The sequence below is a fragment of the Sturnira hondurensis genome, unplaced genomic scaffold (genome assembly GCF_014824575.4).
Source record: "Sturnira hondurensis isolate 20B ecotype Veracruz unplaced genomic scaffold, ASM1482457v3 Scaffold0014384, whole genome shotgun sequence".
NCBI lineage: Eukaryota > Metazoa > Chordata > Mammalia > Chiroptera > Phyllostomidae > Sturnira > Sturnira hondurensis.
The window spans coordinates 3,482,437-3,508,589 of NW_028087015.1; the positions used below are offsets into that span (position 1 = coordinate 3,482,437).

Genomic DNA, 26,153 nt, shown 5'->3' on the forward strand with positions numbered 1-26,153 from the left:
TGTTCTGGAAGCATCATGGGCTCTTATGTGTGATTCACAATCTCACCATTCACTACTGTGTGATCTTGGGCAAATAACCTAATTTCTTTGAGCCTCAGTTTCCTCATCTATAGAATGGAAGTAATACCAATTATATGACGGAGGTACAAGAAACAAATCCACCACAACTGGCCTCTAACCTGTGGGCCCCAAGAGGCTAATGAGAGAAGATGGCATAAAGGTCCCAACAGGCTGCCTGAAATACAGTTGACCCTAGAACAACGCCAAGGGGGTTGGTTAGAGTGCCAGCAAATCTGTGTAACTTTGGACTCTCTCACGCTTAATTATGGTTGGACCTTCATGTTTGTGAATTCAACCAACCTAAGAGCAAAGGCAGTGTTTTTGATTCATGGTTGGGATTCCATGGTTTGGAGACTGCAGTTGGCAATGCAAAAATACTGTTTCAATTCATGGATGGTTGAAGCTGAGGATGCAGATGAAAAGGTCTGACTATACTTACTCAAAAAAGAGTCTGCATATAAGTGGGCTCTTGCAGTTCCAACCCAAGCTGTCCAAAGGTCAACTGTATAGCATATGCAAATATTTGCATCAGAAATGAATTGGTGAGATCCAGAACCACCACCATCTCCACTACTGATAGAAGAGTAAGAGTAAAAAAGGTATAACAAAGATACATATTTAATTTAAAGTCAGGTATAAGTGACGTCTACTCACTTATTTAATATAATTTTATTAATTAATTTGAATAGTTTAGTATTCATTTTTATTTATTTATAAAATTTTTTAAAATTTTATTTATTGATCTTTAGAAGGAGAGAGGAAGAGAAATATCAATGTATGTTTGCCTCTCGTGCATCCCCTGCTAGGAACTGGCCTGCAACCCAGGCATGTGCCCTGACTGGGAATCAAACCCCGATCCTCTGGTTCACAGGCCCACACTCAATCCACTGAGCTACACTAGCCAGGGCTGAATAACTTATTTTTTAAAAATGTTTTATTTATTTATTTATTTTTTGAGAGAGGGGAAGGGAGGGAGAAAGGGAGGAAGAGAAACATCAATATGTGGTTGCCTCTTGTGCACCCCTCACTGGGGGTCTGCCTGCAACCCAGGCATGTGCCCTGGCTGGGAATCGAACTGGTTCACAGGCTGGCACTCAATCCACTAAGCCACACTAGCCAGAGCTGAAAAATTTATAATTGGTTAAAAAGATACTTAACCAGTGGTTTTAAAAGAAAAAATAAAATTTCACATTAAAGTACTTCTGCAGATATGTAAAAAAAAAAGTCTGAGAAAAAGAAATGTTCTACATCCCCCTGCTCCCCAAAAAGTATCTAGACACAGTCTTTAGACCCTTCACAAAAATCACCTTAAAATGGATCACAGACCTAAATGTAAAATGCAAAAGTATAAAACTCCTAGATAATAACACAGGAGAAAACCTACATGACCTTGGGTATGGCAGTGACTTTTCAGATAACACGAAATAGGTAATGCATGTGAAATAATGAAATAGTGGATAAGCTGGACTTCATTAAAATGGAAAATTTCTGTTCTGTGAAAAACAGTGCCAGAAGTGGGGGAGGGCAGTTACGGGACTGGGCGGAAAAGGTGAGGGGATTAAGAAGTACAATTGGCAGTTAGTACAATTGAGGTGTATGACTGTCTAACCACTATGCTGTCCACCTGAAACTAAAACAAAATAAATAAATAAATAAAGAATGAAACCATCAAGAAAATTAAGAAAAACAATGTCAAAACAGTAAAAGAAGCCACAGACTGGGCGGACATATTTACAAAAGACATCTGATAAAGGACTGATACTCATATATACAAAGTACACTCGAAACTCAACAAGAAAATGAACAACCTGATTAAAAGTGGACAAAAACCCCTAGCAGACACCTTGCCAAAGTAGATCTACAGATGGCAAATGGCATGTGAACACATGGTCAACACCACAGGTCATTAGGAAATTACAAATTAAAACAACAATGAGATACCCCCTACACACCTATTACTAGAAAGGGCAAAATCCCTAACACTGACAACACTGAATGTCAGTGAGGACGTGGAGCACCAGGAATCTCATTCATTGCTGGTGGAGATAGAGAATGATACAGCCACTCTGAAAGGCAGTTTGGCAGTTTCTTAGAAAACACAACACATGACACAGCAATCATGCTCCTTGGTATTTACCCCAAAACTTAGGCTTACACAAACATTCATAGCAGCTTTATTCATAATTGCCAAACCTGGAAGTAAACAAGGTGTCCTTCAGTAGGTAAATGGATAAACTCTGCTGTACTTAGACGATGAAATGTTATTCAGTACTAAAAAGAAATAAACTACACAGGCATCAAAAAGACATGGAGGAAACTCACCTGCACATTACTAAATGGAAGAGGAGAACCTGACAACACTATGTAGTGTATGATTCCTACTATATGATTCCTGGAAAAGGCAAAACTATAGACCCAGTGAAAAGATCAATGGTTGCCGGGTTAGGGGAGAGGAGGAGATGAACAGTCAGAGCACAGATAATTTTTAGGGTGGTGAAAGTATTCTACAGGATACTGTAGTGGTGGATACATCTTATTTTGTATTTGTCCAAACCCATAGAAGGTACACCACCCAGAGCAAGCACTAACGTATGGACCTGGAGTGATAATGATGTGTAGTAATGTACTACTCTGGAATGGGATGTTGATAGTGGGGATGGTTGTGTGCGTATGGGGGGAATGCAGACAGGCAGAATATGAGAACCCTGTACTTCCTGTTCAGTTTTGCTGTGAATCTAAAATTGCACTTAAAATATATATTTATATTTTTAAATACAAAGTGTATTTATAAAGTTCACGATACACTTTATAAAATAAAGTCTATTAACATTTTTTTGCCTGGCTGGTGTAGCTCAGTGGATTGAGTACGGACTGTGAACCAAAGGGTCACTAGTTCAATTCCCAGTCAGGGAATTGCCTGGGTTGCACGCCAGGTCCTCAGTGGGGGGCACGTGAGAGGCAACTACACACTGATGTTTCTCTCGCTCTCTTCCCCTCTCTCTAAAAAATAAATAAATACAATCTTAAAAGAATTTTTAAAAAAGTAATCTCCAGGTTTCAATGGCAAATTCTACCAAATATTTAAGGAAGAAATAACACTAATTTTATACAGTCTTTTTTTTCAGAAAATAGAAGAGAGAAACAGTTCCCTCCTTTTTTGAGGCCAGCCTTACCTGATACCCCCACCAGACAAAACCCCCCACCAGACAAAAACGGCAGCAGAAGAGAAGATGTAGAGCGGTACCCCTTATGAACACCGCGAGATCACCAACGAAGAATTAGCAATATTCATTCAGCAAAAATAAAAAGGAAAACACACCATGACCAAGTGGGGTTTATTATGTGACTGCAAGGCCATTCAAGATTTGAAAATCAATGAGTGTAATTACCCTATTAATAGCCAAGTAAGAAAAAGCACATGATCATATTAGTGCATAATAGTATGTCATAAAATTCAACATCATTCATGTTAAAAACTCTCACCATACCAGAAGATGAAGGGAACTTCCTCAATATGATAAAAGGCACCTACAAAAAAATCTTAGAAGAAATTATCAGGACGAAGAACAAGATTATTTAAGAGCTGAGGATCTTGAGAAGAGTTACACTGAAATTTGTACCAGTTTTATTAAAAACAGAAGCAAATCAGATTGTTTGTATTTTTAAAAAGTTGACAGAGAAAAGCATTTTTCCTAAAGTGTTACGCTCTTTCACTAAGCACTGCAAAGTACCTTAAGTAAGTCTTGAGATACAAATAGCCCTAAAAGCAACTCATAAAATGATATTTACTTGGGAGCATAAACTGGAAGGACATTTTGGGAGAGCAATTTGAAAATATTTTGCAGAAACCTAACATGCATACCCACTGACTAAGAATTTCAGTTACAGAAATTTATCTTCAGAAACTGGCAATGGCAAAAATACAAACATGCTCATTACAATGTTGCGTATAATAAAAAAAGAAAAAAACTGGAAAGAGTCTGAATATCCAACAATGTGAAGTTGATCGAGTACATTGTGGTTCATCATACTTTGGAATAGTACACAGCCATAAAAAATTTTAAAAATTATATCATAAAGTTATATATGGCATGGAAAATTATTCACTGTATATTGCTGAGGGAGAATGCAAGTTATAAGATTGTGGCATTATATTATCTCATTTCTGCTTAAAATATGTCTATGCACAAAAGTATCTGGAGGGGGATACACGTGTGTAAATGAACGGTATTTATTACTGAGTTTTGGATCACAGGTGATTTTTACTTACTTTTTTTTGAGGAATCTGTATTCTGGTTTCCCACAGTAAACATATTTTCCTTATATAATAAAAACATTAAAATGTTTACTGGATGCAAACATGTAATTGTTAGTGTTTCTCTGACTCACAAAACGGAATACTGTAGGTACTAGGGGGAGTGGTGGCGGGGAGAGAGGAAGAGGCAGGCAGACAGACCTTGTGCGTTAGTTTTCATGTATATTTGCTGTCGAGTTTTAGGTTAATGTTAGATTTAACTATCTGGAAACAGTTTTTAATGGAACATAGTAGTGAACAGTTAAGGCTCACGGGATCACAATATAGTCGCCTAGATTTAATTTTTCTCCTTTCCTTGGAATGCTGAGTTTGTTTCATAAGGAGCAGGTGGCTTTCTTTTTTATAAGTCTCTCCACCGCCTTGTCAGACACAGCTCTCTCAGAGCTTTTTTGGGAGCTAACCAAGTTTTATCTAAACAAACCCAAAATGACATATGGACTTCATCCACATGGTCATATGAATCCTTTGGCTGATGTCTCCAGCCATGTATCTAATTGGTTTTATAAAGTCCATGCCTGAGAAGGATTCTACATGAGGGCGTAATGCTGTGGGGAGAAGGAATGTAGTGGCGAACAGACCCGACTGCTACGCTGGAGTCTGGTGCCACCACTGCCACCAAGCACAGGCAGTATATATCCCCACAAAGGGGAGAATCCTAATAATGACAAGTGAAAAGTTTCTATCATGCATTTCAGCTTAGATCTACTAATAACACTTCTTTGAATGCCTTGTTACACACTGAAATCTGGGAATAATTATCAAACACCATATATAGTATTTACAATAGAATCATATTTCTTCTCTTTCTCTCCCCATCCCACCTTTTTTTGCATAAAAAATAGAATGCTGCTGAATGGTACCCAAATGTCTGTTCTACGCCATGCCAATACAGCAGCCCAGCCAAAAATGCGAACAGAACCGTTCGCCAAGCAAAAGAAAACATAACAAATTGGTAATGGTTTCTATCTTGACAGAAAATGAAAATGATCCCTCAATGTGTGGTCACTCATGCGGACACATAAAAATGTCTTAGAAGCAATCATTTTACCTCAGATAACAGACCCTGACAGGGCAGGACGGCACTGGCTGACTTTCACTTTTGAGAAGAGCGGCAACCGTGACCTACAAAATACTCTGGGAGCCGTGTAATTTATGCAAAACACACACGCACATGCCATACACTCGTAATATTTGCTATAAATCATTCCAGCTATAAGACTTCTTCTCTGAGTGGGATATACTTTATGAGAGATGATCTAAATCACTAAAGATCTGATAAAGCTGAACTGGTTTATTTATGAACAGAAATGATGTTGTTGGTTATAAGGTTACAACATTTCAAGAGCCTATATTGCAATAAAAGCGCATTATATAAGGGTCCTGGGTACTATATATGATTCGGTATAGTGCCTTGGATACTGAAGCTATTTTATGAGATGTTAGATAAAACAAATACCAAAAAAATGTGCAGGTACATAGTGCACGGTTCTGATTTTCTGTTTAGGGAATGGCCATTCAAAGTGGAAATGAACCCCCTGAAGATACAGTGCTGGTTCTTTAACACACTTTCCTTTCCTTTGCCACTTGTTTTTGTTCTCCGAGAACTGGCCAACGTCACTGACCAGTGATTTCCCCCCATCTAGTGTGGTTTTCCCATTTGTTTAATTTTCTAATGAGCTTATGAGAACAGTGATTACACTGTGAAATCACATCAGAAACAAGAATGACACTGTTAGAAACACTAACTGATACCTGAAACTAATGAGGAATTCAGAATGAGAAAATAATGAACCAAAGAGGCTAGGAAGAACCTTGGAGGTCAAATGGCCTTGCCGAGCGGAAAGTAAATTTGAGTCCTGTAGGGTGTGAGTTTCCAATGGAACTTCTGGGTTTAAATTTGTTGGTGACTTTCCTGTTCAATAAAACTGGACTTAAATGGCTTGTAAAAAAGGTTAAAAAAACGTATTGGGCATCAAGCTGCTCTTACAAAACACCCTCTTGATGAGTTAAGTGTAAATGAATCAGAAACACATGGATCATATTTCCTTAAGAAACGTGTATGGATTCAAAAATAAGGGGAAGAGGACTTGGTAAAACATTTGTGTGTGTGTGTGTGTGTAGGGGGGGTGGTGGTGACTGAATCCAAAACATTTAAAAAATATTTTGAGACATTCAAGGAACCCAAAATAGAACTAGACCTATGCAGTCATACAAAAAACAGAAGTTCTCTCCTATGCGGTGTGCGCTTATCTCTACAGGCCCATTACCACTCCCTGGGCCTTTGCCTTCAGCACAGAATTGCAGGAGGAGCCAGCTTCTGTCTTTAAGCAACTTAGAAGTTAAGGATAAATAAATATGTAAGTAATGCAAACCTATTAAGAGAGACCCAGGGTTTTATAAAAAATCTGGCATCATAACCCAGATCACACAGAAACTGTATATAGATAAATAGACAAGGACTTTTAGGGTTCTGGGGTAGGCAGGATTCACTCCATTCAAACAATCATGCCCTCAGACCTTTTGATTAAAGTTATGTATAGTTGCCAAGTCTTACTTGCTTAAATGTTTTCTTAATGAGTTTTTTTATGTCTTTTTTTAATGTGTGTCTCAGCCCTCTTTCCTACATCCTCTAGATTTGTGAGTGCTCAACAAATCTTGCTGACTGGTTTCCTGGAGGATGGGAGTGTTGAACAGAGTTTTGAAAGAGGGGAGAGATGCTGTTTGGCAGAGAGCAGTGCGCTATGATTCTGGGTTTGGGTAATGCACATGGGGTAATTCAGAGGCTCCAAGGGTGAGTCATGCGTGGGGGTGACCCGCAGGCTCGCTTGCAGCAATGTGCCCCAGCCAGGGTGCAGTGGGAGACGGAGGCAGTTAGGTGCGGGGAGGCCTAATATACTGCAAGTGAAGTCGACCGAAGGGCAGAGGAGTGCGATAAGGAAAAGCACAACTCTTACTCTTTCTTTCCTACTTACTCTTTCTATATTTTGCCAATATAGAATAAAGTGCTAAGCTCAGGATAAAGTCATTAATTCCTTTATTTCTTATCAGTATTTTAAGCAGCTGAAAAGTATCCAAAGATAAAAATAAGTTAATTATGCATGCATTGCTAGGATCCTGTAGTCATAAATTTGAAGAGGAACTTAGCAGGATTATGGGAGGGATTACTGAGCTCTGAAACAGTGGTCAGAAAGTATAAAAAAATTAATGATTTAGAATCTTTGAAGGCTGTTTCTTTAGTTGTTTAATGTGGGTTTTATCTTGTCCAAGATATTGGAGAGTTATCCAGGGCAGGGACAGTGTCCTGTAATTCTGTGGACTCTGCACTGGCCAGCGCAGTGCTGGGAACACAACAGGCACTCAATACACATTTCCCCAAGTGAAGTAGGTCGAGGGTCCTGAGGCCCTACAACAGTGAGGGTGTGGCTGCAGGTAAAGTCTGAAAAAAACCCCACTCGGGGTGATGAGGTGGAAATGTCCTAACAGTGTCTCTGCTCTGAGCCTAGTTGTTCGTGGTGAACAGACAGAAATCAATATCCTTACCATCCTTCATCATCTTCTACTTCCACTTCAGAAATGTTACTTTCAGGAGTTTCAGCAATTGCTTGCGTGAGTTTTGATTTAAACTGGTTCAGCAGCGCAAGGGTCTGAAAGAAGAATAAGATTGCTAAATTTTCTGATAAGGAGAAATGTAATTTTAGAAGAGACACTTACATTAGTCAGAAAAAACATGTCCTACCTGGATAAGTTTTTAATTTTGAAGGAAAATAATGTAGAACTGCCTTCCAGCTGCAATAGTGATTGACATTCACAAACCCTGACATCACCCTATGTGCATTCACACTGATATTTTACCTCAGAGACACTACTTTCTTACTTGGAGAATATAAATTTGCTTATATAGAAGACATTTAAATTTTAAAATGCATACTTATTATCCATCGCTAACTTCTGAATGTCCACAAGACAGAGTGGTGCTTCATTAAGACATGTAAAATCAAAAATAAAACACCAACAAGTAGTGTATTTTCACTGAATAACTTTCTAAAAATGTAAACATATTAATGTTGGGAAAGGCAAAATAAATTTTATTTTATTACCAGAACATGTGAACTGCCGTAAGATGGGTAAAATAGAGTGGTATCTTTAGAAAACTCTCTATATGTACTAGAAACTTCAGAGGACCAGTCCCTTTGACTCAATAACTCCAACCCCGGGTACATACACAGAAAAATAATCTGAAACACAGAAAGTGGTTTAGGCAGAAGACACGCACTGTGGCAGCAGTCCCTTGGTGAGAAATGGGACCATCAGATGTGTATCAGTAAAGATCTGGACACATTTTGGTAAAAAGTAACAACTATGCTATTATAGTCATTAAAAAGTCTACACATGAAGCATTACATTCTATTGTTAAGTGAAAAAAGTAGGATGCAGATATCAAGTGGAGCATGTTTTCTAAACAAGAGACCATTCCTCTGAGTCTTGCTGGGCCCCCACGCCCCTCATGGGTGAGAGGAAATGACTAGCACATGCAGCTCGGTGACCACACCGTCTCCCGGCTGCACTCCAACAGGTGCTCCAGAATGTGAACAGAGAACAGAAGCTGGCAAAAAGTTTTATTCTGCAGCTTTAAAGAGTTTATAATTAGGAAAATGGATTAAATACTATCCATATATGAAAATCAAGTACCTAATTAAAACACAGATACAAGGAATTCAGTGTTAAAATAGACTTTGTAAGGAAAAAGTTGTGTTATAGCTCAACATGTGAGTAACAGGTACAATAAGGAGTCACAGTGAACTGCTAGGCTCTGGAATTTACCTAGCAACTGTCATCGAGACCATAGCTCATGAGAAAATCAAGTAGGTTTTATTGGTGTAGAACTCAATAAAGACAGGTGGTGCCAAAATGGGAAAAAAGGCAGTTATTGCTAAAAAATGCTAGTGAGATGTGCCTTGTATGTTTTTGCAACATTTAATGCCCGGACGACATCGGGAAATACGCACATTACCATGCTGCGGAGTGAGATGAGTTTGAGGGAAAAACTACAAACCCCACAGAAGACCTTCACAGGCATTCCAAGGGCTGCCTGGTACTTGGGGTTCAGCTATCTGATTCATTTCTAGGGTAGTAATTATAGGATTAAGCTCTTCAAACAATGTTAACAGATAAAGCACTCCTTGTTTTTAAATCCTATTTATAAAAACAAATCTTTTTGCTTAAAAACTTTTATTGTATTTGCTTTAAAAAAAGAAAAAGGTTTATTGTAGAAATATTAGAAAATAAAGAGGAGCAAAACAAAAATATCTATTATACTACTACTCAGTATAACCACTGTTGATATTTGGGTATATATCCTTCAAGCATTTTATGTGTTTCTGTGTGTGTATGTGCTTACGTACTTATATCTATGTTATATCAACATATATCTTCATATGCACATTTCTCTCTCTCTTACTTAAAGGTAAATCTCATCAATTTTTAATGGCGGATTTTTAGACACTTGAAAATCTCTTTTCTGAGGGCATAAATAAAAATGAAAACAAAGGAGACTTCTTAGTGAAATGAAATTTTAAAATTTTCTAGCAAACACACTAGACCTGGCACTTTTTCCTTGAGTCGAAAGTGGCAAGGCAGTCTGTGTTGAGAGCCAGTCAATGTGCTAATGGCATTTCCTCAAAGAAAATGGTTTGCTGTGGCAAACAAAGACCACCTTCTGGGCCTTGTTTGGCATCTCCTCTGTTCAAGATTGGGCTTTCTTTAGCTGCATTCTAGAGGCAAGAGAACACAATAGGCAGAAAAGCAAACATCACAAAAATGATGGGGTACAATACGGGGTGAAGGTGGGATCTGCACGGAGGCATTTCTGTTTCGTATCTAGAGGGGAATGGATCCTCTGCCTGTAGCTGAAGGGTAAATGGCCAACCACTAATAGCATAGCTCTTACGCACAGCTAGAATGTGCTATTTTCTGTGCTTCCCCAGCATGGAGAAGCTGTTTCGAAGGGATCCTGTGTTGGGAGATGTGGAAGCATAACTACACACAGGAGTCTCTCAGACGGCCCGAGTCTCCAGTCCTGCCTTGAGTCCAGTCCATTCTCCTGACTGCAGCCAGGTTGGAGGGATCTTCTCAAGTTGCAAATGAGATCATTACACTTCCTTCCTTTGATGGCTGCCCATTGCCCGGAGGGTACAGCTAAACTCCTTATTAAGGTTCAAAAATGCCTTCCTTGCATGAGCTGGCTTCTGCTTACCTCTCCAGCACTATCTCTCTCTTTCTCATTTATGTTCTAGTCATACTTAACATCCTTTAGTTCTTTGCAAAGAGATCAAAGACTTGTCTTATACTGTTTCTTTTGTCTAACCATGCATTTCCTATTCAACCTTCAAAGCTCAGCTGACAAATCATTTTCTCCGGGTGGCCTTCCCAGATTCTTAGGACATGTTAAGTCCTATTATTATACCTTTACATAGTTCTCTGTATCTCAGCTGTTGTAATGCTCACCCCTTTTATTGGTATTACTGTATTTGCTTAACGGCTCTCTTCCCTGATAGCTCAGAAAGGGCAGGGATATGTCCAACCTTGATTATCACCAAATACAGTGAGTAGTACATGGTAGGTTCTATTTTTTTCTTTTACTGAATCTAGACAGAGGGGAAGAGAGAAAGAAGGAGAGAGAAACATCAATGTGAGAGAGAAACATTAATCAGTTGCCTCATGCACGAGCTGGACTGGAGACCAAAGCAGCAACCCAAGCACGTACCCTGACCAGCGACCCTTCAATTTGCAGTATGACACCCAACCCCATGAGCCACAACAACAAGGGCATGGTAGGTTTTTAAATAAACTATTTGCTAGGAGGGAAAAAGGAGGAATGTATGAATAAAAGTGATCCTTAGCACCTTCGGTAGTATAGCGATTACAGTATGACTCCATGAACAGAAGTTGTTAATGTACTTTTTCTGAATTTTATTTGATGTTCCATTTCTTTTTTCACTTGACTTTATTTATTTAGTTTTAGACAGAGGGAAAGAAAGGGAGAGAAACAGTGTCAATCTGTTGCTTCTCACATATGTCTTGACTGGGGACTGAACCTGCAACCCAGGCACGTGTCCTGACCAGGGATTGAATCTGGGACCTTTTGCTTTGTGGGACAAAGCCCAACCAACTGAGCCACATCAGTCAGAAGGATATTCCATTTCTTTTAAAAACTGTACAAGTTAGTTATCTGCAACTATAATTTATTATACTTGACTTCTTGTTGAACTCACCCTACAATTATTTTCACGCTAAGTACTAATGCATGCTTTCCTTTTCAGTAATTAGGTATCATTTAAAATATATATTAGATAGATAGACAGACAGACAGATAGATAGCAGCCCCAAGGAGAAAGGATTTCGGTCTGCCCCCAGCTTTTCAAATACAAAAGGCTAGGGGATTTACTGAGTGCCGGAAGCTTCCTGCTGTGCATGGTGGACTCCCAGATGGCTGAGCTAGTTTCCTCTTTCTATTCTTGACTTCTTACAGTTTTCCCATATTACTAACTTCAAGATACAGGAATTACCTGCAAAAAGCAGAACTTTGTAATATTACTTACAACAGAAATCAACTAGTAGACCAAATGCCTTATTTGTAGGCAACATATACAATTTCAGGTAGAGCCGGCTAGTCAGCTTGTGAGATACCGGGCCAGAAGAAATCCCTTCATCATTTATAGCCATCTCTTCTCTATTTCATAAAAACTCACTTAGACAAATGTTCTGCCCAGGTACCAAATAACATGTGGGTTTACGAGTTTCCTGTGCTTGATATGGGAGTACACGTTTAAAACCTGAAGTTTTAGGCTTTTCATCTACAATGTCTGGGAAGAACTCCATCATCGGGACCTCTGCATGAGTGGCCAAGGCCCTTGTCACCCCACCCTGTAAACACATGCTTTTTCATTGCTAAGAGGTAGTGCTTCCCCTGATGTATAATCAAATTAGGCTCCAATAACAACACTTGAAGGCAACTGAAAGATAGCAAATTACATATAAATACATTTAGGTTGTGAAGTTACCTGTTCTTCCCGGGAAGTCCCCTTCTTTGGCTGCTGCTTCCTCAAAGCTTCATACTTTTGCTTTTCTCTTCTGTATTCTGCAACAGCGCCACCCACAGCAGTGTCTTCCTCTGAAGAGTAATAGATTATTCTTAGGATAAATGGTAAAAAGGCTCTGTGGTTTCCCTCCATTTAATTTAAAAACCAACCAATAAACTCCACCAGCGTCACAACTATTTCCTAGATTAGAAAGTGACTGATGTTAACTTATCCACCAATTTTATGAGCATTTTTATTATACACTGTAACATTGTATTATTGTAGTACATACTGTACTATTGTAGTTGTTCTTATATTTGACTATAAAATCACCTATCTCACTTTTAAGATTTTCCTGAAAGTCGGCAATACTATTTTACATTAATCTCTTGCCTTATAAAATACTTTCTTTCAATAATGGTTCATATGACAGTTTTATTCTCCAGTGAAAACAACAGTAATAACAACAAATAACTTCAACTTGATGGCATCATACTATATGCATATATCTAGCAAATAAGTCAATTAGGACAGTTATAAGAAGCAGGCAAAATTATTTTCACTAAATTACAAATTAGAAAACGAATGTATGGGTTTGATTCTGCAATAATTCCATATGAAGATTAATTGACAACTGGATTCACACAATACAGTTTTGCTTCAAAAACACAAGTCCTGCACTAACATTGTATAATACCTTATAGGTACACATATTAATGAAAGTTTGTGACAAAAAAACCCCAACAAACCCCAAACAAATAACCTATGTCTTCTCATCTTTGACTGGCAAAGGAAGATGAGCAAGATGTAATCAAGAATGACAATAATGTTTCTACTCGAGTCTGGGTTTGTTGTCTGCCTCTTTGTCACCTAGTTTAAAGAATATTATTAATGTGTAATGTACGTGTTAACAAGCAGCCATTTTTTCAACAGATACTCTAGTTAAAAAAAGTGTGAACTAAGAAACAAGTAGTCTTTTTGTGGTTACCTAATATCATGATTTTGATGTTGGTCAGAGGATACAAAGGTGCCATTGTGCGGGACAGGTCAGTTCTGGAGGCTTAGGTACAGTAAGGTGGCTATCGTTGAAATTTGCTAAGGAGTTGATGCTAAGTATTCCCACTACAACCCCCTCACGCACACAAATTAACTATATGAGGCGATATGAGAGTAATTAGCTTGACTGTGGTAACCATTTCTCAATGGCTTCTCTATTTCTTGGTCTTCTGAGATAATTAATTGCCTGCTTTCAGGATGTCCTTTCCCTCCTCCTGTTTTAATTTCTATCCCAAACATACAGGCAAACAGCTTGACAACAGCTGCAAGGTTGTCTGGCCTTTTGTTACACACATCTGTGGTACCAGGATTAAGCCTGCGAAGGTTCCATCTGGACCGCAGGAAAACTCATCCCTTCAGAAGGCGCGCACAGCCACATGGAATCACGTCTGCTGCACACACCCAACCGTGTAAAAACTCTGATGCAGTCTTCTGTTTCTCAATGGGTGTACCATATTAGTATGAAGTCCTTATATTATAAATGTGTGATCAACTATGAAAGATCACAATACATTCACTTTTCCTGTTTCCATTTCTCAGCAGTATATTCTCAGCTAATGTCCTTAGCTCTATATTTCAGTTCTCTAACTTTCTGCTTACTCGTATCTAACCAGTTTTTGAGATATAAACTGTCTTTGCTTTTGATAATTATGTTTTTAAAAAATTTCTAGATTTTCCATTTGTTTTTTTTTCAAATTTACCCACTCTATTTGATAGTCTTAGTCTTTTATTATAATTTTTATTCCTTAAAAATCTTTTATATTATTTAAAACACACTTGTATTGTGTGTTTTCAAATATTGTATTTTTCAAATTGTTCTTGGGGATCCTTCCGTTACATCTTCTGACTCTGTCCCTAGAGTGGTCATTTCTCTGTGTGCTTTCTAATTTTCCACTGTGGATTTATCTTCAGCTAGATCTGCATCCCCATCATGCTCCATGGGAATCCTAGGCACCTAGGATTGTGTAAAGACTTCTACGGGGAACCTCTCCATTTGTTCCTACAGGCAACTAAGGGGTTCTGTTGGTTCAGGGCCATTCTTCCCCAAGTTAATATTTTGGCTTAGAATTTCTGTACCACACAGGTAGTATACATTAAGACTTTGTTGCCATACCTGGTAGAGATTTATTAGAGTTTTGATTTTGATTCTTTTATGACACACTTTTTTTCACCCTCTCCCATAATTCTGAACAATGACAAGCTTCTTTGGGGCCTGCCTGACCAGGTAGACAGTTTTTCTAGTTTCTACCTCTCCTGACCAAGGCCACATCTCTGTCCAACCGTGAGGTTAAAACCCAGCTTCCAGCTACTAGAGCCTATATCTGGTTCCAATATCTCTCTGGGCAACCATAGCGCCAGTTTGCCCACTTAAAGCTCTGGTTACGCTTCCTCTTTATTTTTGGTACCTAGGAAATTTCTTTTCTCTCTCTCTCTGCAGCTTAGCTAAGTACTTAAACTGGGATATATCACATTTTATCCAGCATTACTGTACATTTGTAGGAGAAGGAAGTTCTGTGTAAACTCACTCCATGTTGCCAGAACAGAAAGTAGCACATTTATTTCTCATATGTCTGAATCCTCCTGAGTAAACAAAAATTGAATAAGTGACTGGACATTTTAGTGACATAAAACTGGTTAATAAATTACACAAGGAGTTTGAAAAATTCAGTTTGTCTAAGTACAGAGTGCTCTCAATGTACCCTGGATGATAACTCATAAATTATAATGATGTGTGTAGCATGATGACTATTTGTCGTTAACTGAAATCTCTGTAAAACATATGTTAAATAAATAGCAATGAAGAACAGGGAAAAATTTTGCTCAGGATGTAGTATATGTTAGGCACCATGCAGAGGTGCTTTGATTATCCATGAAGAAAGTATCTACAAATCTGTTTTAGCAATGAGGAAACAGAATTCAATCACAATTAGAATAGAAGAAAGTACCTATAAACCTGTGTCACAAATGAGGAAACAGGACCGATCCCAATTAGAACGCGGTACAGCTGGGGTTTCAGCCCGGGTCTGCACGGTACTAAAGACTCACACTGTGCCCCACCGTCTTCTACTAAAACTTCAACTCAGAAAACAAAATTCACTGTGTTCACCATATACCTGGCACTCTGAGAATTGCTATGAACAATACCCAAAACATTTTTAATACAGGGTTTTTGATCTAGAAAGTAACTGAAAGGGTAAAATGAATGTAACCAATGTGAAAATAGTTAAGATATCAGTTATTGGTTATAAGTGTCAAATTGCTGATTCATGGGTTGAATACCAGCCTTTTTAACAGGATTTAAAGCTGCCCTACATTTTAATGTTGGAATAAAATTTTGAAAATATATTAGCTTTTCCTGAGATACAATTAGGTGATAATCTACGCAAAGGGCTGGTGAAGAGAATGTCCAACACCAGCATAACCACAAATTCACTACTAGAGTGTCAGTTTACTGGGACACCAGAGCTAACCTGGGGGATCTTCTACTCTAACTTTTCAATTTAAAGGTGAGGTCACCAAAGTCCAGGTAAATGAAATTACTTAGCTAGTGTCCCATGTGGATTAGAAGGAGCCCCTGGGCTAAAACCTGTGTCCTAACTCTTAGTTTAGTTTAGGCGACCTTTTGTCCTTGCACATTATAAAGAATGCTTCTAACCCTCCCTCTATGAGTTACTCAGAAACTTAATGTTTGCTCCACTTGAATCTCTGCACTAAATCTCTGTTCTTTATGCTCAGAACCACCTTTTTGTTCTGAGCATAAAGGGGGGATGACTACTCAGTTATAGGTTACTTAGCTAATGAGCCAGTGGTATCCATCTACAAATCTTATTTCATGCATCAAAGGGCTTAAACCTACTACTATCTCAGAGCTCGAGGAGTGACAGAGCCCAGCAGCTTCACATTTATTTATTTTTAGGAAAAAGCTTATTAAATGATTATGTACCAGAAACTGTCAATAATGCTGCTTATAAAAATGTTTTAGTTATCTGGATTCACTACTTCAAGGAAATTTGTTAAAAATTCCCATTTAAACATAAAAACTTTTATATAAACAAAGGTGATGTGATGATAGTAAACAGTATTTGAAAACAAAAGGGATGGACTTTAAAGGAAATAGAAGCACTGGCTGGTGTGGCTCAACTGGTTGGAGCATCATTCCACAGACCAAAAAGTTGTGGGTTCGATCGCTAGTCAGGGCACATACCCAGGTTGTGGGTTTGATCCCCACATGGGGCATGTGCAAGAAAGCAACCAATCAATGCTTCTCCTTCACAATGATGTTTCCCTCTCTCTCGCTCTCTTTTTCTCTCCCTTCCCCTCTCTCTAAAAACAATGAAGAAATGTCCTCAGGTGAGGATAAGTAAAAAAATAGTTAAAAAAACAACACAGAAACCTATCTAGTTGTATTTCATCATACTTTCTGGAAGCTACAAAGTATGCTTTTATAAAATTTTATTTACACCAGATCTTAAATTAATTCCAGGAAAAATACTAGATTTGAAAATCGCTAACATGATACCTAACATTTTAAGTACTCACTAGGTGCCAGATAGTGGAACCTGCATTACATGCTTAATCCTCATAACCAACAACCCCACGAGGAAGGCATATTATTAGCCCCACTTTGCATTGGGAACTAAGGCAGTAGGGGTTAAAGAATTTATCTCAGAGATTACAAATGGGGAAATATAAACCTATGCAGTATGGTTCTAATGTACAATCGCTTAACGAGCTTGGTTTTTTTTCTTCTTCATATCTGAGACACAAGAAAACAGAGAAGAGGCCCCTGGCCGGTGTAGCTCAGTGGATTGATCACAGGCCTGCAAACCAAAGCACTGTCGGTTTGATTCCCAGTCAGGGCACATGCCTTGGTTGCAGGCCATATCCCTATATGGGGTGTGCTAGAGGCAACCACACATTGATGTTTTACTCCCTCTCTTTCTCCTTCCCTTCCCCATCTCTCTAAAATAAATAAATAAAATCTTTAAAAAAAGAAAACTGAGAAGATATTTAAATAGGACATAAAAAGGCATCAAGTCATCAACTGGATGTGTCCTGATGAAATATAATCCTACTGAAAAAAGGTCCTAGATGCCTTCCAGACCACAATAAAGGGACAGTGGTTTTACATAAGGGATTTCTACCAAGGCAGAATCCTTTATGGCTTTTTCTTGATTCTCCTTAATTAATGATATTCCCCCTTATTTGAAACTTTAAACACTCTGTAGCACCTAAACATACTGTATTTATAATTGCCTCTTTGTGGTATTGTCCCCCTGGCTATAAACCCATATGACAGAAACTGGACCCTGTTTGTGGCCTGGCATATGCCTTGCACATAGTGTGCCCTCAATAAACAGTAACTGAATGGACAAATAATCCGACTGATCACTGTTGTGTATTAGATGGGTCTTAGATTACCACAGTGTCCATAGTGCCTTATTACTCTTGCTAGATGAAGTGGCTGCTTGAGGCACTTGTAGGGGTCTAGGGCCCCTAGCATACAAATGACTTTTCAATCCATAGTTGTCCAAGTTGAGTTGTAAGCAATGAAATGATTTCTGACACTTATTACACAGAGGTGAGAGAAGTAGGAGAAGTCACCTCTAAGTCAGCTGCCCCCGATTAAAGCCCCTAAGCACTGAGTTTTGGGTAGAATCCCTGTCAGAGTCGCAGCCATCCACCCTCCTCCTCGAGGAGCTACAGGGGATTAACCACATACTCCCTCCAACCCCCACCCCAGAGCAGTAAGGATGGCTTTCCATTTGTTTTAGTAAGAAAGTACTTCATGGAAATGATAACAATGAGAATATTCTGTGACACTGAAATGAGGGTCTTCATATAATATATTCTTTATTATCTTTTGTAATTATAATTCATAACATTTATTAAGTGACTAGAGGTTGAATCTGTACTAATTTTGTTTTAAAGACAACTGAAAGTTGCTTAGATGATATCTTTAAAAAGTGGATAAGAAGAAAACTGTCTCTCTAGCCAATGACAGAGCCCAAATGAAAACTTATTCATAATAAAGACATTGTTTAAAGAAGGTGTCTATATGCACATTTACAAAGACTATGCAAAAGTTTAGGCTAAAAATTTATTTTTTTCTGTACTCTGAACTAAGATAAGAAATCTACAATTTATTCACTTTATTTAACCAATTTTTGTTTTCAGCATATTTTTTACTCTACAAATTGAACAATACTGGCTCCACCTGGTGGTCAAAATAAGCCTCTAGAGTTTCATAAAAATTAGTCAAAAGCAGTTACATGATGTAGGGACTACCTGAAATATTCTTGAACATTGAACCATAAATATTAGTGTGCTTCAACATTGACCTTGATTAAGTGGAATTCAGTCTACATGTTCATGAAGTTTTTCTTTTGCTTTCCTGGTTATCCATCCTAGTTTCATGGCTTCATGTTATTTTAGGGCTTAAAAATTCTCAAAATAAAGTAACCAAATGTTTTCCTCTTTTTATCTTAGCTGATTTGAAAAATGTGAAATTAACAAGTTAGAATAGAGCTAAATTTATCCAGATTTTCAAACTGTATTCCTGTTTAGAATATAAACTATAAAAACACTCACTGATTTTAAGCTGTATTTTCTCAGACACTTGCGGAAGGGGAAGCTTGTTACTATATAGAATATTAGTACCAAGAAGCTCTTGGGCACCAATGACTGGCCAATTTTACAGACAAACAAAATGGATGCAGAAAGGCTAAGTCACTGTGCTGCACTGGGAATACAAGAAGCCAGGTTTTCTGACAACTCAGTATTGTTTCCTCTCTCTATATACTACTATGTGTGCTCTTTCTGTAGTGTGTAATCACTACAGATATATTTCATTAAAACCTAATAGTCACTCGAAATTACATACGTTTATAGTACATTTATTGATAGTACGTTTATAGTACGTTTATTGACATTTATAAAATGGCAATGAATCCCCAATACGAATTTAATTCTCTAACTAGGAATTTTCTTAATTTTTACTCTTGTTATTTTCCCTTAAGATACTAGAAATTTTGTAAATCTTATGTTTAAAGCTTTTTACCCCATCCAAATTCAAAATTTTATCTTTTTTTTCAGTTATATTGTTAAGTTTATAATTCAAATAGAAGTCATATTGGTAATATATTACAGTCATAATGACTTAAAAATTAGTTAACAAAAGTATTATACTAAAAACCAATTCAAATCAATTTAAGTGAACTTATCTAAAAAACTTAGTGATAAAGAGAATTTGGATCAGTAAAGATAGGTTCTGAACACTAATCATTAAATTGGTTTAAATTGACTTATTTTTAATATAATATTTATTTATATAACAAATTATATGGAACCTATCTAATACTCTTTTTATCAGACACTTTGCCATTCATCTTAATAGTGATTATGAAGAAGAATTACAATGTATAAATGATTGCTGAAAATTAACAGGGGGCACGAATAGCTTTTTTCTGGGGCACCCAGCTTTTTACCTGCGAGCTGCAGTGTCTGCTCCAGTTCCGATTTACCTGCTCCCGCCCACAGGGACCTCAGGACCAGCACAGAGGCTGACCGACTTGGCCCTCAGGTCCCTCTGCAGGACACACTTTGTACTTCTCCAGATGGTGTGATCCACAGTTCTTGTAATTTTGATGGCCAGTGTGGGACAACACTCCTACGTTGCCCTGTCATTCTAAATGTGACAACTACTAATTATATATCTGTGCTGTAGCAATGAGAAAAATAACAAAATTCTTCAAGATAAAAATATTTCATAAAACCAGTAAGGGAAAACTGTAAAGAAAGAATCGCTATCGCTGTGATAAATGTGGACACTGCAAAATATCCACATCTCTACAGTAACAGTAGAAACACTAAGGTGGATTCTGTGGTTCTGTAGTGTACCCACGTGGTACTTTTCTCCAAGTTGTTGTAAGAGTTTACAAAACAGTCCTTAAATACATGCATGTGTGGTATGGCAGAGTGTTCTTTATGCCCCCTGTATGGCTGAGGAAAGTAGAGCAATAAAGTGGTTTCTGAAACACAAGCATGACCACTGCCACCAGCACCAGCACCATTTTTCAGGGCCTAGCATGTCTGAGATAGAACCTCGGGAACTCTGGGCCTGCTTTCTCACTTAGTTCGGTCACAACAGAAGGGGTGTTATCATCTGTGTTATGCATGAGGAAACGGGTTCAGAGAGGTGAAGTATCTTGCCCCAGGTTACATGGCTAATAAAAGGTAGAGCAAGGATTTGAAATCAAGCTGCCCGACTTCAAAGCCCATGCATTCTCTATTCTATTACACTGCACACAGTCCTGGGGGAGAGGGGACACTATTATGGGTGGGAGTGAAGAAAACAAAGACAGTTCCCAATGCTAAGGAGCATAGTGGCTAGAAAAGGGATAAGGCAATATCTAATCTAATCTAATCTAATCTAATCTAATAATATTAATATAAAATCACATAATATAAGTGAGGGCTTGAAAAGTACGTATGAAACTCACACAGAGGAGGAGAGGGAAAGCTGGGTGGAGGAAGTGGCAGTTAAGTGTTACTGGGCCTGGAAGGGGAAAGAAAGTTTAGCCATATAGCAGGTGCAGAGAGATCAAAACCAAAGCATGAAGGCAACACAGTGCAGTATGCACATGTGGAGGAGGAAGACTGTTTTGTGAAAATGAAGAATGGGTAAATAAGATGGGGGATAAGGAAAATAAGACAAAATCTGATCACTAAAGTCCCTAAGTGACTTTAACTTTATTTTGGTAAGCAATGAACAGCCACAATATATATTTTAGCCTTTTGTGAAACTAAATGAAGTGAGTTGAACAACCCTAGACTGTTGTGTTGTTAGACGTCATTTCTAAGAACTTTTTAAAAGGGTGTTTCTCATGGTACTAGCTTGAGTTAGTTGATAACATGGTGGAGGAGGGGTCAAGTTCCAAATTTCCTGATGCCCACACTTCTCTCAGTCAGTGAAAGCAGTCCATTCCTCAGTAGTTTGGTGAACAAGAGAGCAAAGGTGGCTAGAACAGAGACAGTGAGTCTGAATTCCGAAATCTTGAGATTTTCCCCAATTACTTTCGGAAGAAACTTTGAAAAATAGTCCGGTACATTATTTTCCCATACCTTTAAGAAGATTCTAAATATATATTTATTTTTCTTTAGAGGGGAAGGGAAGGAGAGAAATATCAATGTATGGTTGCCTCTCATGAGTCCCCTGCTGGGAACTGGCCTGCAACCCAGGCATGTGCCCTGACTGGGAATCGAACCGCGATCGTGTGGTACACAAGCCCACGCTCAATCCACTGAGCTACACCAGCCAGGGCAAGAAGATTCTAATTTAAATGTGAAAATATATGCAATTATTTGAAAGCACCATGCCCAGTTGTTTCTGGCTCTGTTCACCATCTCAAATTTTTTACCTGCCTAGACCATGTTCTCTACTATAGGTATACAAATTCTGGCTCAGATTTCACCCCTCTTTCCCAATCCCCACATTTAATTACATCTCTAGTAAGCTAAATTTTCTAGATGATGTGAAGATGGAAAAAAGTCATCAAACCAGGCTTCATCTGCAGTTGACCTGTGTCCAAGTGTGCTTTGGGCCTCGGGACTGGAGGGTGAGTCGGGGGGTTCCCTTACTCAGTCTTAGTGGTATTGCTATAGGTTATAGGCCAGAATCTGTCTGCTGATTCTGGCTTCCAGCTAACAGGTTATATTGCTTGTGGCTTATTTTATTGTATTTTTTAAGGAAACAATGGTTTACAGTTTTATAGTGGAAAGAGTATCGGACAGAAGACCTGGCTCCTCCAATTTAAGTTTGCGTGAGTACTACATGTCTTTAATGCTTCGGTTTCTTCATTTGCAAAATGGAAACTATAATACTTGTTTAATCTACTTCTCAGGACTGTTACAGAACTAAATGTAATGAGGCATGTGACAGGACTATGTAAATTGTTCCCGTTATATAAATGTGAGGTATTACTATTTGGCAGTGAATACAGGGCAATGCATTTCACGTCTGTAAGCTACTTTATTGGTCATGGTTCCCTCCAAATGATTAAATCTCACCTGAAGAAGCAAGGAATAGGTACAATATTTTTCATTTTATTAATATACTGGTTTGAATAAAAATATTTTTGTATATTAAATCATATTTTCAAAGCACCAATAAAACTTATAATTGGAATGTAGAAAATGCTTTTTGAAGTGAATTACCAAAGCTTGATATATATTTCTGTACAGCTGGATATTCAAATGTAGGAGTCTTATCATGGGGCTTACCTATAATTCTGAATCTGCATAAGAACAAGCACTACCTGCTGGCACACCCCAGGACAGAAAACGCTTCGCCGCTCCTATCTCCTATTTAGAGCCAACACTTGCACAAACAGTGCTTTCCACGTGCCAGTCAGTGTTCCAAGTGCCTTATGCATTATAATTCATTAAAATATAATAGGAATGTAGTTGCCACTAAAAAGACCAAGGAATTGTACTTGGAAATCTATCCTTTTGGACAAAAGCTGAAAACTAAAAAGTATATGATGAGTGAATGTGAGTGAGCTCTGACTGAGGAGACACTACAGTGGGACACAAGAACGGGTTTCCTTGAGGGCAGGGATTAAAAGAATATTTTAGAGAGAAGAAGAGGGAGGGAGACAGAGAGGGAGAGAAACATCGATGTGAGAGAGAAATACTGATTGGTTGCCTCTCACATGCACCCCAACCAGGGACCCAACCCACAACCCAGGCATATGCCCTGACTGGGAATTGAACCAGCGACTGACCCTTTGCCTTGTGGGTGATGTTCAACCAACTGAGCCATACAGGCCAAGGCAGAAGGGAGGGACTTTTCTGAATTATCTGCCCTTTTATGCCCAGATCCTAGAACAGTACTTACAAAATTTCAAGAATTTGATCAATATTATTTGAAGAAATTTAAAAAGTTTTTAAATGAAAAGTGATTTTTTTCAAAGTAAAACAGATTCCTAGAGAAAGTAATTGAGAGACAGAATGGGATAAGGCAGGGCAGGCTGAATAATTGGCCTTCCCTGTCCCACACTGTGAAGACCTGCAATCGTCAGGTGCCACCTTAGGGCTCAGTGTCTCTGATGTTTCTATATGTGGTTCACAGTACAAACATCAGTGTCTCTGATGTTTCTATATGTGACAGTAAACAGTACAAATATAGCACTCATCAAAGCGGTTTATGAACTAAAGTTAAAGTCTCTCAACTCTGTATCACAAAAACATCTGCTGGGGAGAAGAAAAAATAATTATTTTTAAAGTTCCTCAGTTTTGAAATTGTATTAATTAATGCTTTAATGAAGAAGGGTTATTTTGGTTTGCTTGTCTGATTAATTTCATAAACGGAAATTGTTACTAAAGCAATGTTACACTTCTTCTTGGTGAAGAGGAAAATTTCTCACACTCTTATTTTGGATTAGAACATAATTACAGACACTTTCTCACTGATTAATTTTTAAAAAATCTTTGGCTTAGACACAGAACAAAGTCAACACATTGCATGGACTGGGTTCAACATTTCAAATTAGCAACTTCACATTCTATTCCCAGCCCCATCACTCAGTGGAGTAAAAGCTTAAGTCGATCCCACAAATGCTTTGTCTCTATTTTGAAAGACGGTAAATTCAATGTTAATTACTACCGCCTTAAATGTACACAATGTAGCAAATTAGTGTGATACACTGTTAAAAATACTCAATAATAAGAGCGTGAAAACAGAAAAATAAGCAAGCCAATATTGAGAAATACTTCTGAGAAACTCATTGGATTTTATCCCAAATGTCTGCCCGGCATCTTCACAAGATACCACAGACAAATAAAGTCTTTGGCTGTAGTAAAGTAAACATTACAACCACTGTCACTTTAATCATAACCAAATTGGTAAGAATAAACAATTGTTTTTCTATAGATGCCTCATATGGCAACTGAGCACAGTGTGGAATAAAGTGTAAGGGACTCGCCAAGGGTTCTGTAGAAAGGAAAGTCCAAAGGGCTTGTTTTCGATGTTGTTCTTCTCCAGCAGAGAGCCAGCCTCCCTAAGTCACAGAAAACACTGCAATTAAGTACTCAGAAATAAACCATAAAAGAATGGTAAAAGGAAATTAATGCTGCTAATCTCAATTGGGATTATTTGAAAGCAGCTCAAACTATAAGGCTGCTTCCATAGAGAAAGGTTTAGTAACACAGTGTCTAATGTTCACTGCCAAGTAGTAATAATAAAACTATAGACTTGAGAGAGAAGATAAAACGATTTTACGAGTCCTGGCAGGTGGGGCTCAGCTGGTTGGAGCACCCTCAGGTATTGATTCCCGGTCAGGGCGCACGCCCAGATTACGGATTTTGAATCCAGGTGCTGACCCCCGGTTTGGGGGCACATGGCAGGCAACCTATCGATGCTTCTCTCTTGCATCAATGTTCCTCTCTCTACATAGCAATGAAAAAAATATCCTCGGTGAGGATAAAAACAAAATAAAAAATAATGTCTGTGTGAAAAATTCCACACCCCTTCACTCTGTGCTCCAGACACATGCTTGCAGGATAAGAAAAGGTATCGTGCTTTCTCTTATCTCCACGCATCCGCACACATTTTATCCACTGTCTTGAACACTTTGATTCAACTAACTTACTCAACCTGAACAAGACACTTTGAAAATTTGTAAAAGAGGTGTCTAGAGCACAAAATGACCCATATAGAAGTGAAAAGAAAATGCTAGAATTCTACTTATATTTTGTTGTATCTCTGAAACTGTTATTTATTGAAATTATTGAAATAATTTTCAGGTGGCTCACACAACTAAAAGTACAGTAATAAAATGTCTAGACATAAACATGGATGAATATTTAAATAATTTTGACCAGAACCTGGGAACCTTCAGAAAGTACTAACACCTGGATCATACTTCCTGAGCTTAGAAATTTCCAGGTGCTTCTAACATGCAGAAAAGTTTGAGAACCAATGTTCTAGTGATGGAGAGATCAGGAAAGAAATCTTACAGAAATGATCTCAAACAGCAACTTGAATATCGAGGCAACATTCATAACATGTAGAAGGCATTCCAGGAAGAGGGGGCCATGACACCAAAGGGTGGGATGGGAAATAGGTTGGTGTGCAGAAAAATTTAGCCTTTATGGAACATCGGATACATTGTGACAGATGATACTTGTGTGGCAGACCAAGTTTAGGCAGGCCATGTAGGGCCTTGTATGGCGTGCAGAGGATTTTATCCTGTAGGAAATGAGACGCCATTAAAAATTTTTATGAAGGGGATTGACACATGATCAAGTTTGTGCTTAAGAAAAGCCACACACAGAATGTATTGGCAGGATCTAAGATTAGGAACGGAGATCTGTTGGCAGCCTGTTAGCAGATTGTTAAAATAGCCCAACAGGAAAAAAAAATGTGGCTGAAATGATCACGGTAGGGCATTAGGCACAAACTCGAAACCTGCAGGGAAGGGGAGGAGTTTGCAAGAGAAATGTACAAAGAACAGATTTGTTTTGAGAATACTGCAGTACTTTGAGACCTGAATCTAATTCTTTTCATTCAGAAAAATATGCAAACACCAATCTTTCACTGACACATGATAAATGATGTTTTTCTCTTAAAATACCTCTAGGTA

The 26,153-nt window shown here is 38.2% G+C and overlaps 1 protein-coding gene across 1 annotated transcript in view; it reads right to left on the reverse strand.

The window, feature by feature from the left end:
- The window catches only part of CWC27 (CWC27 spliceosome associated cyclophilin), a 181,786-nt gene that overhangs the window by 10,888 nt on the left and 144,745 nt on the right, over nt 1-26,153 (reverse strand). Inside the window, exons 12-13 of the mRNA XM_037062867.1 lie at nt 12,436-12,545; nt 7,916-8,019 (exon numbers count right to left, since the gene is read on the reverse strand). Coding sequence (XP_036918762.1) covers nt 7,916-8,019; nt 12,436-12,545 — 214 coding nt within the window. The remainder of the gene's footprint in view (nt 1-7,915; nt 8,020-12,435; nt 12,546-26,153) is intronic.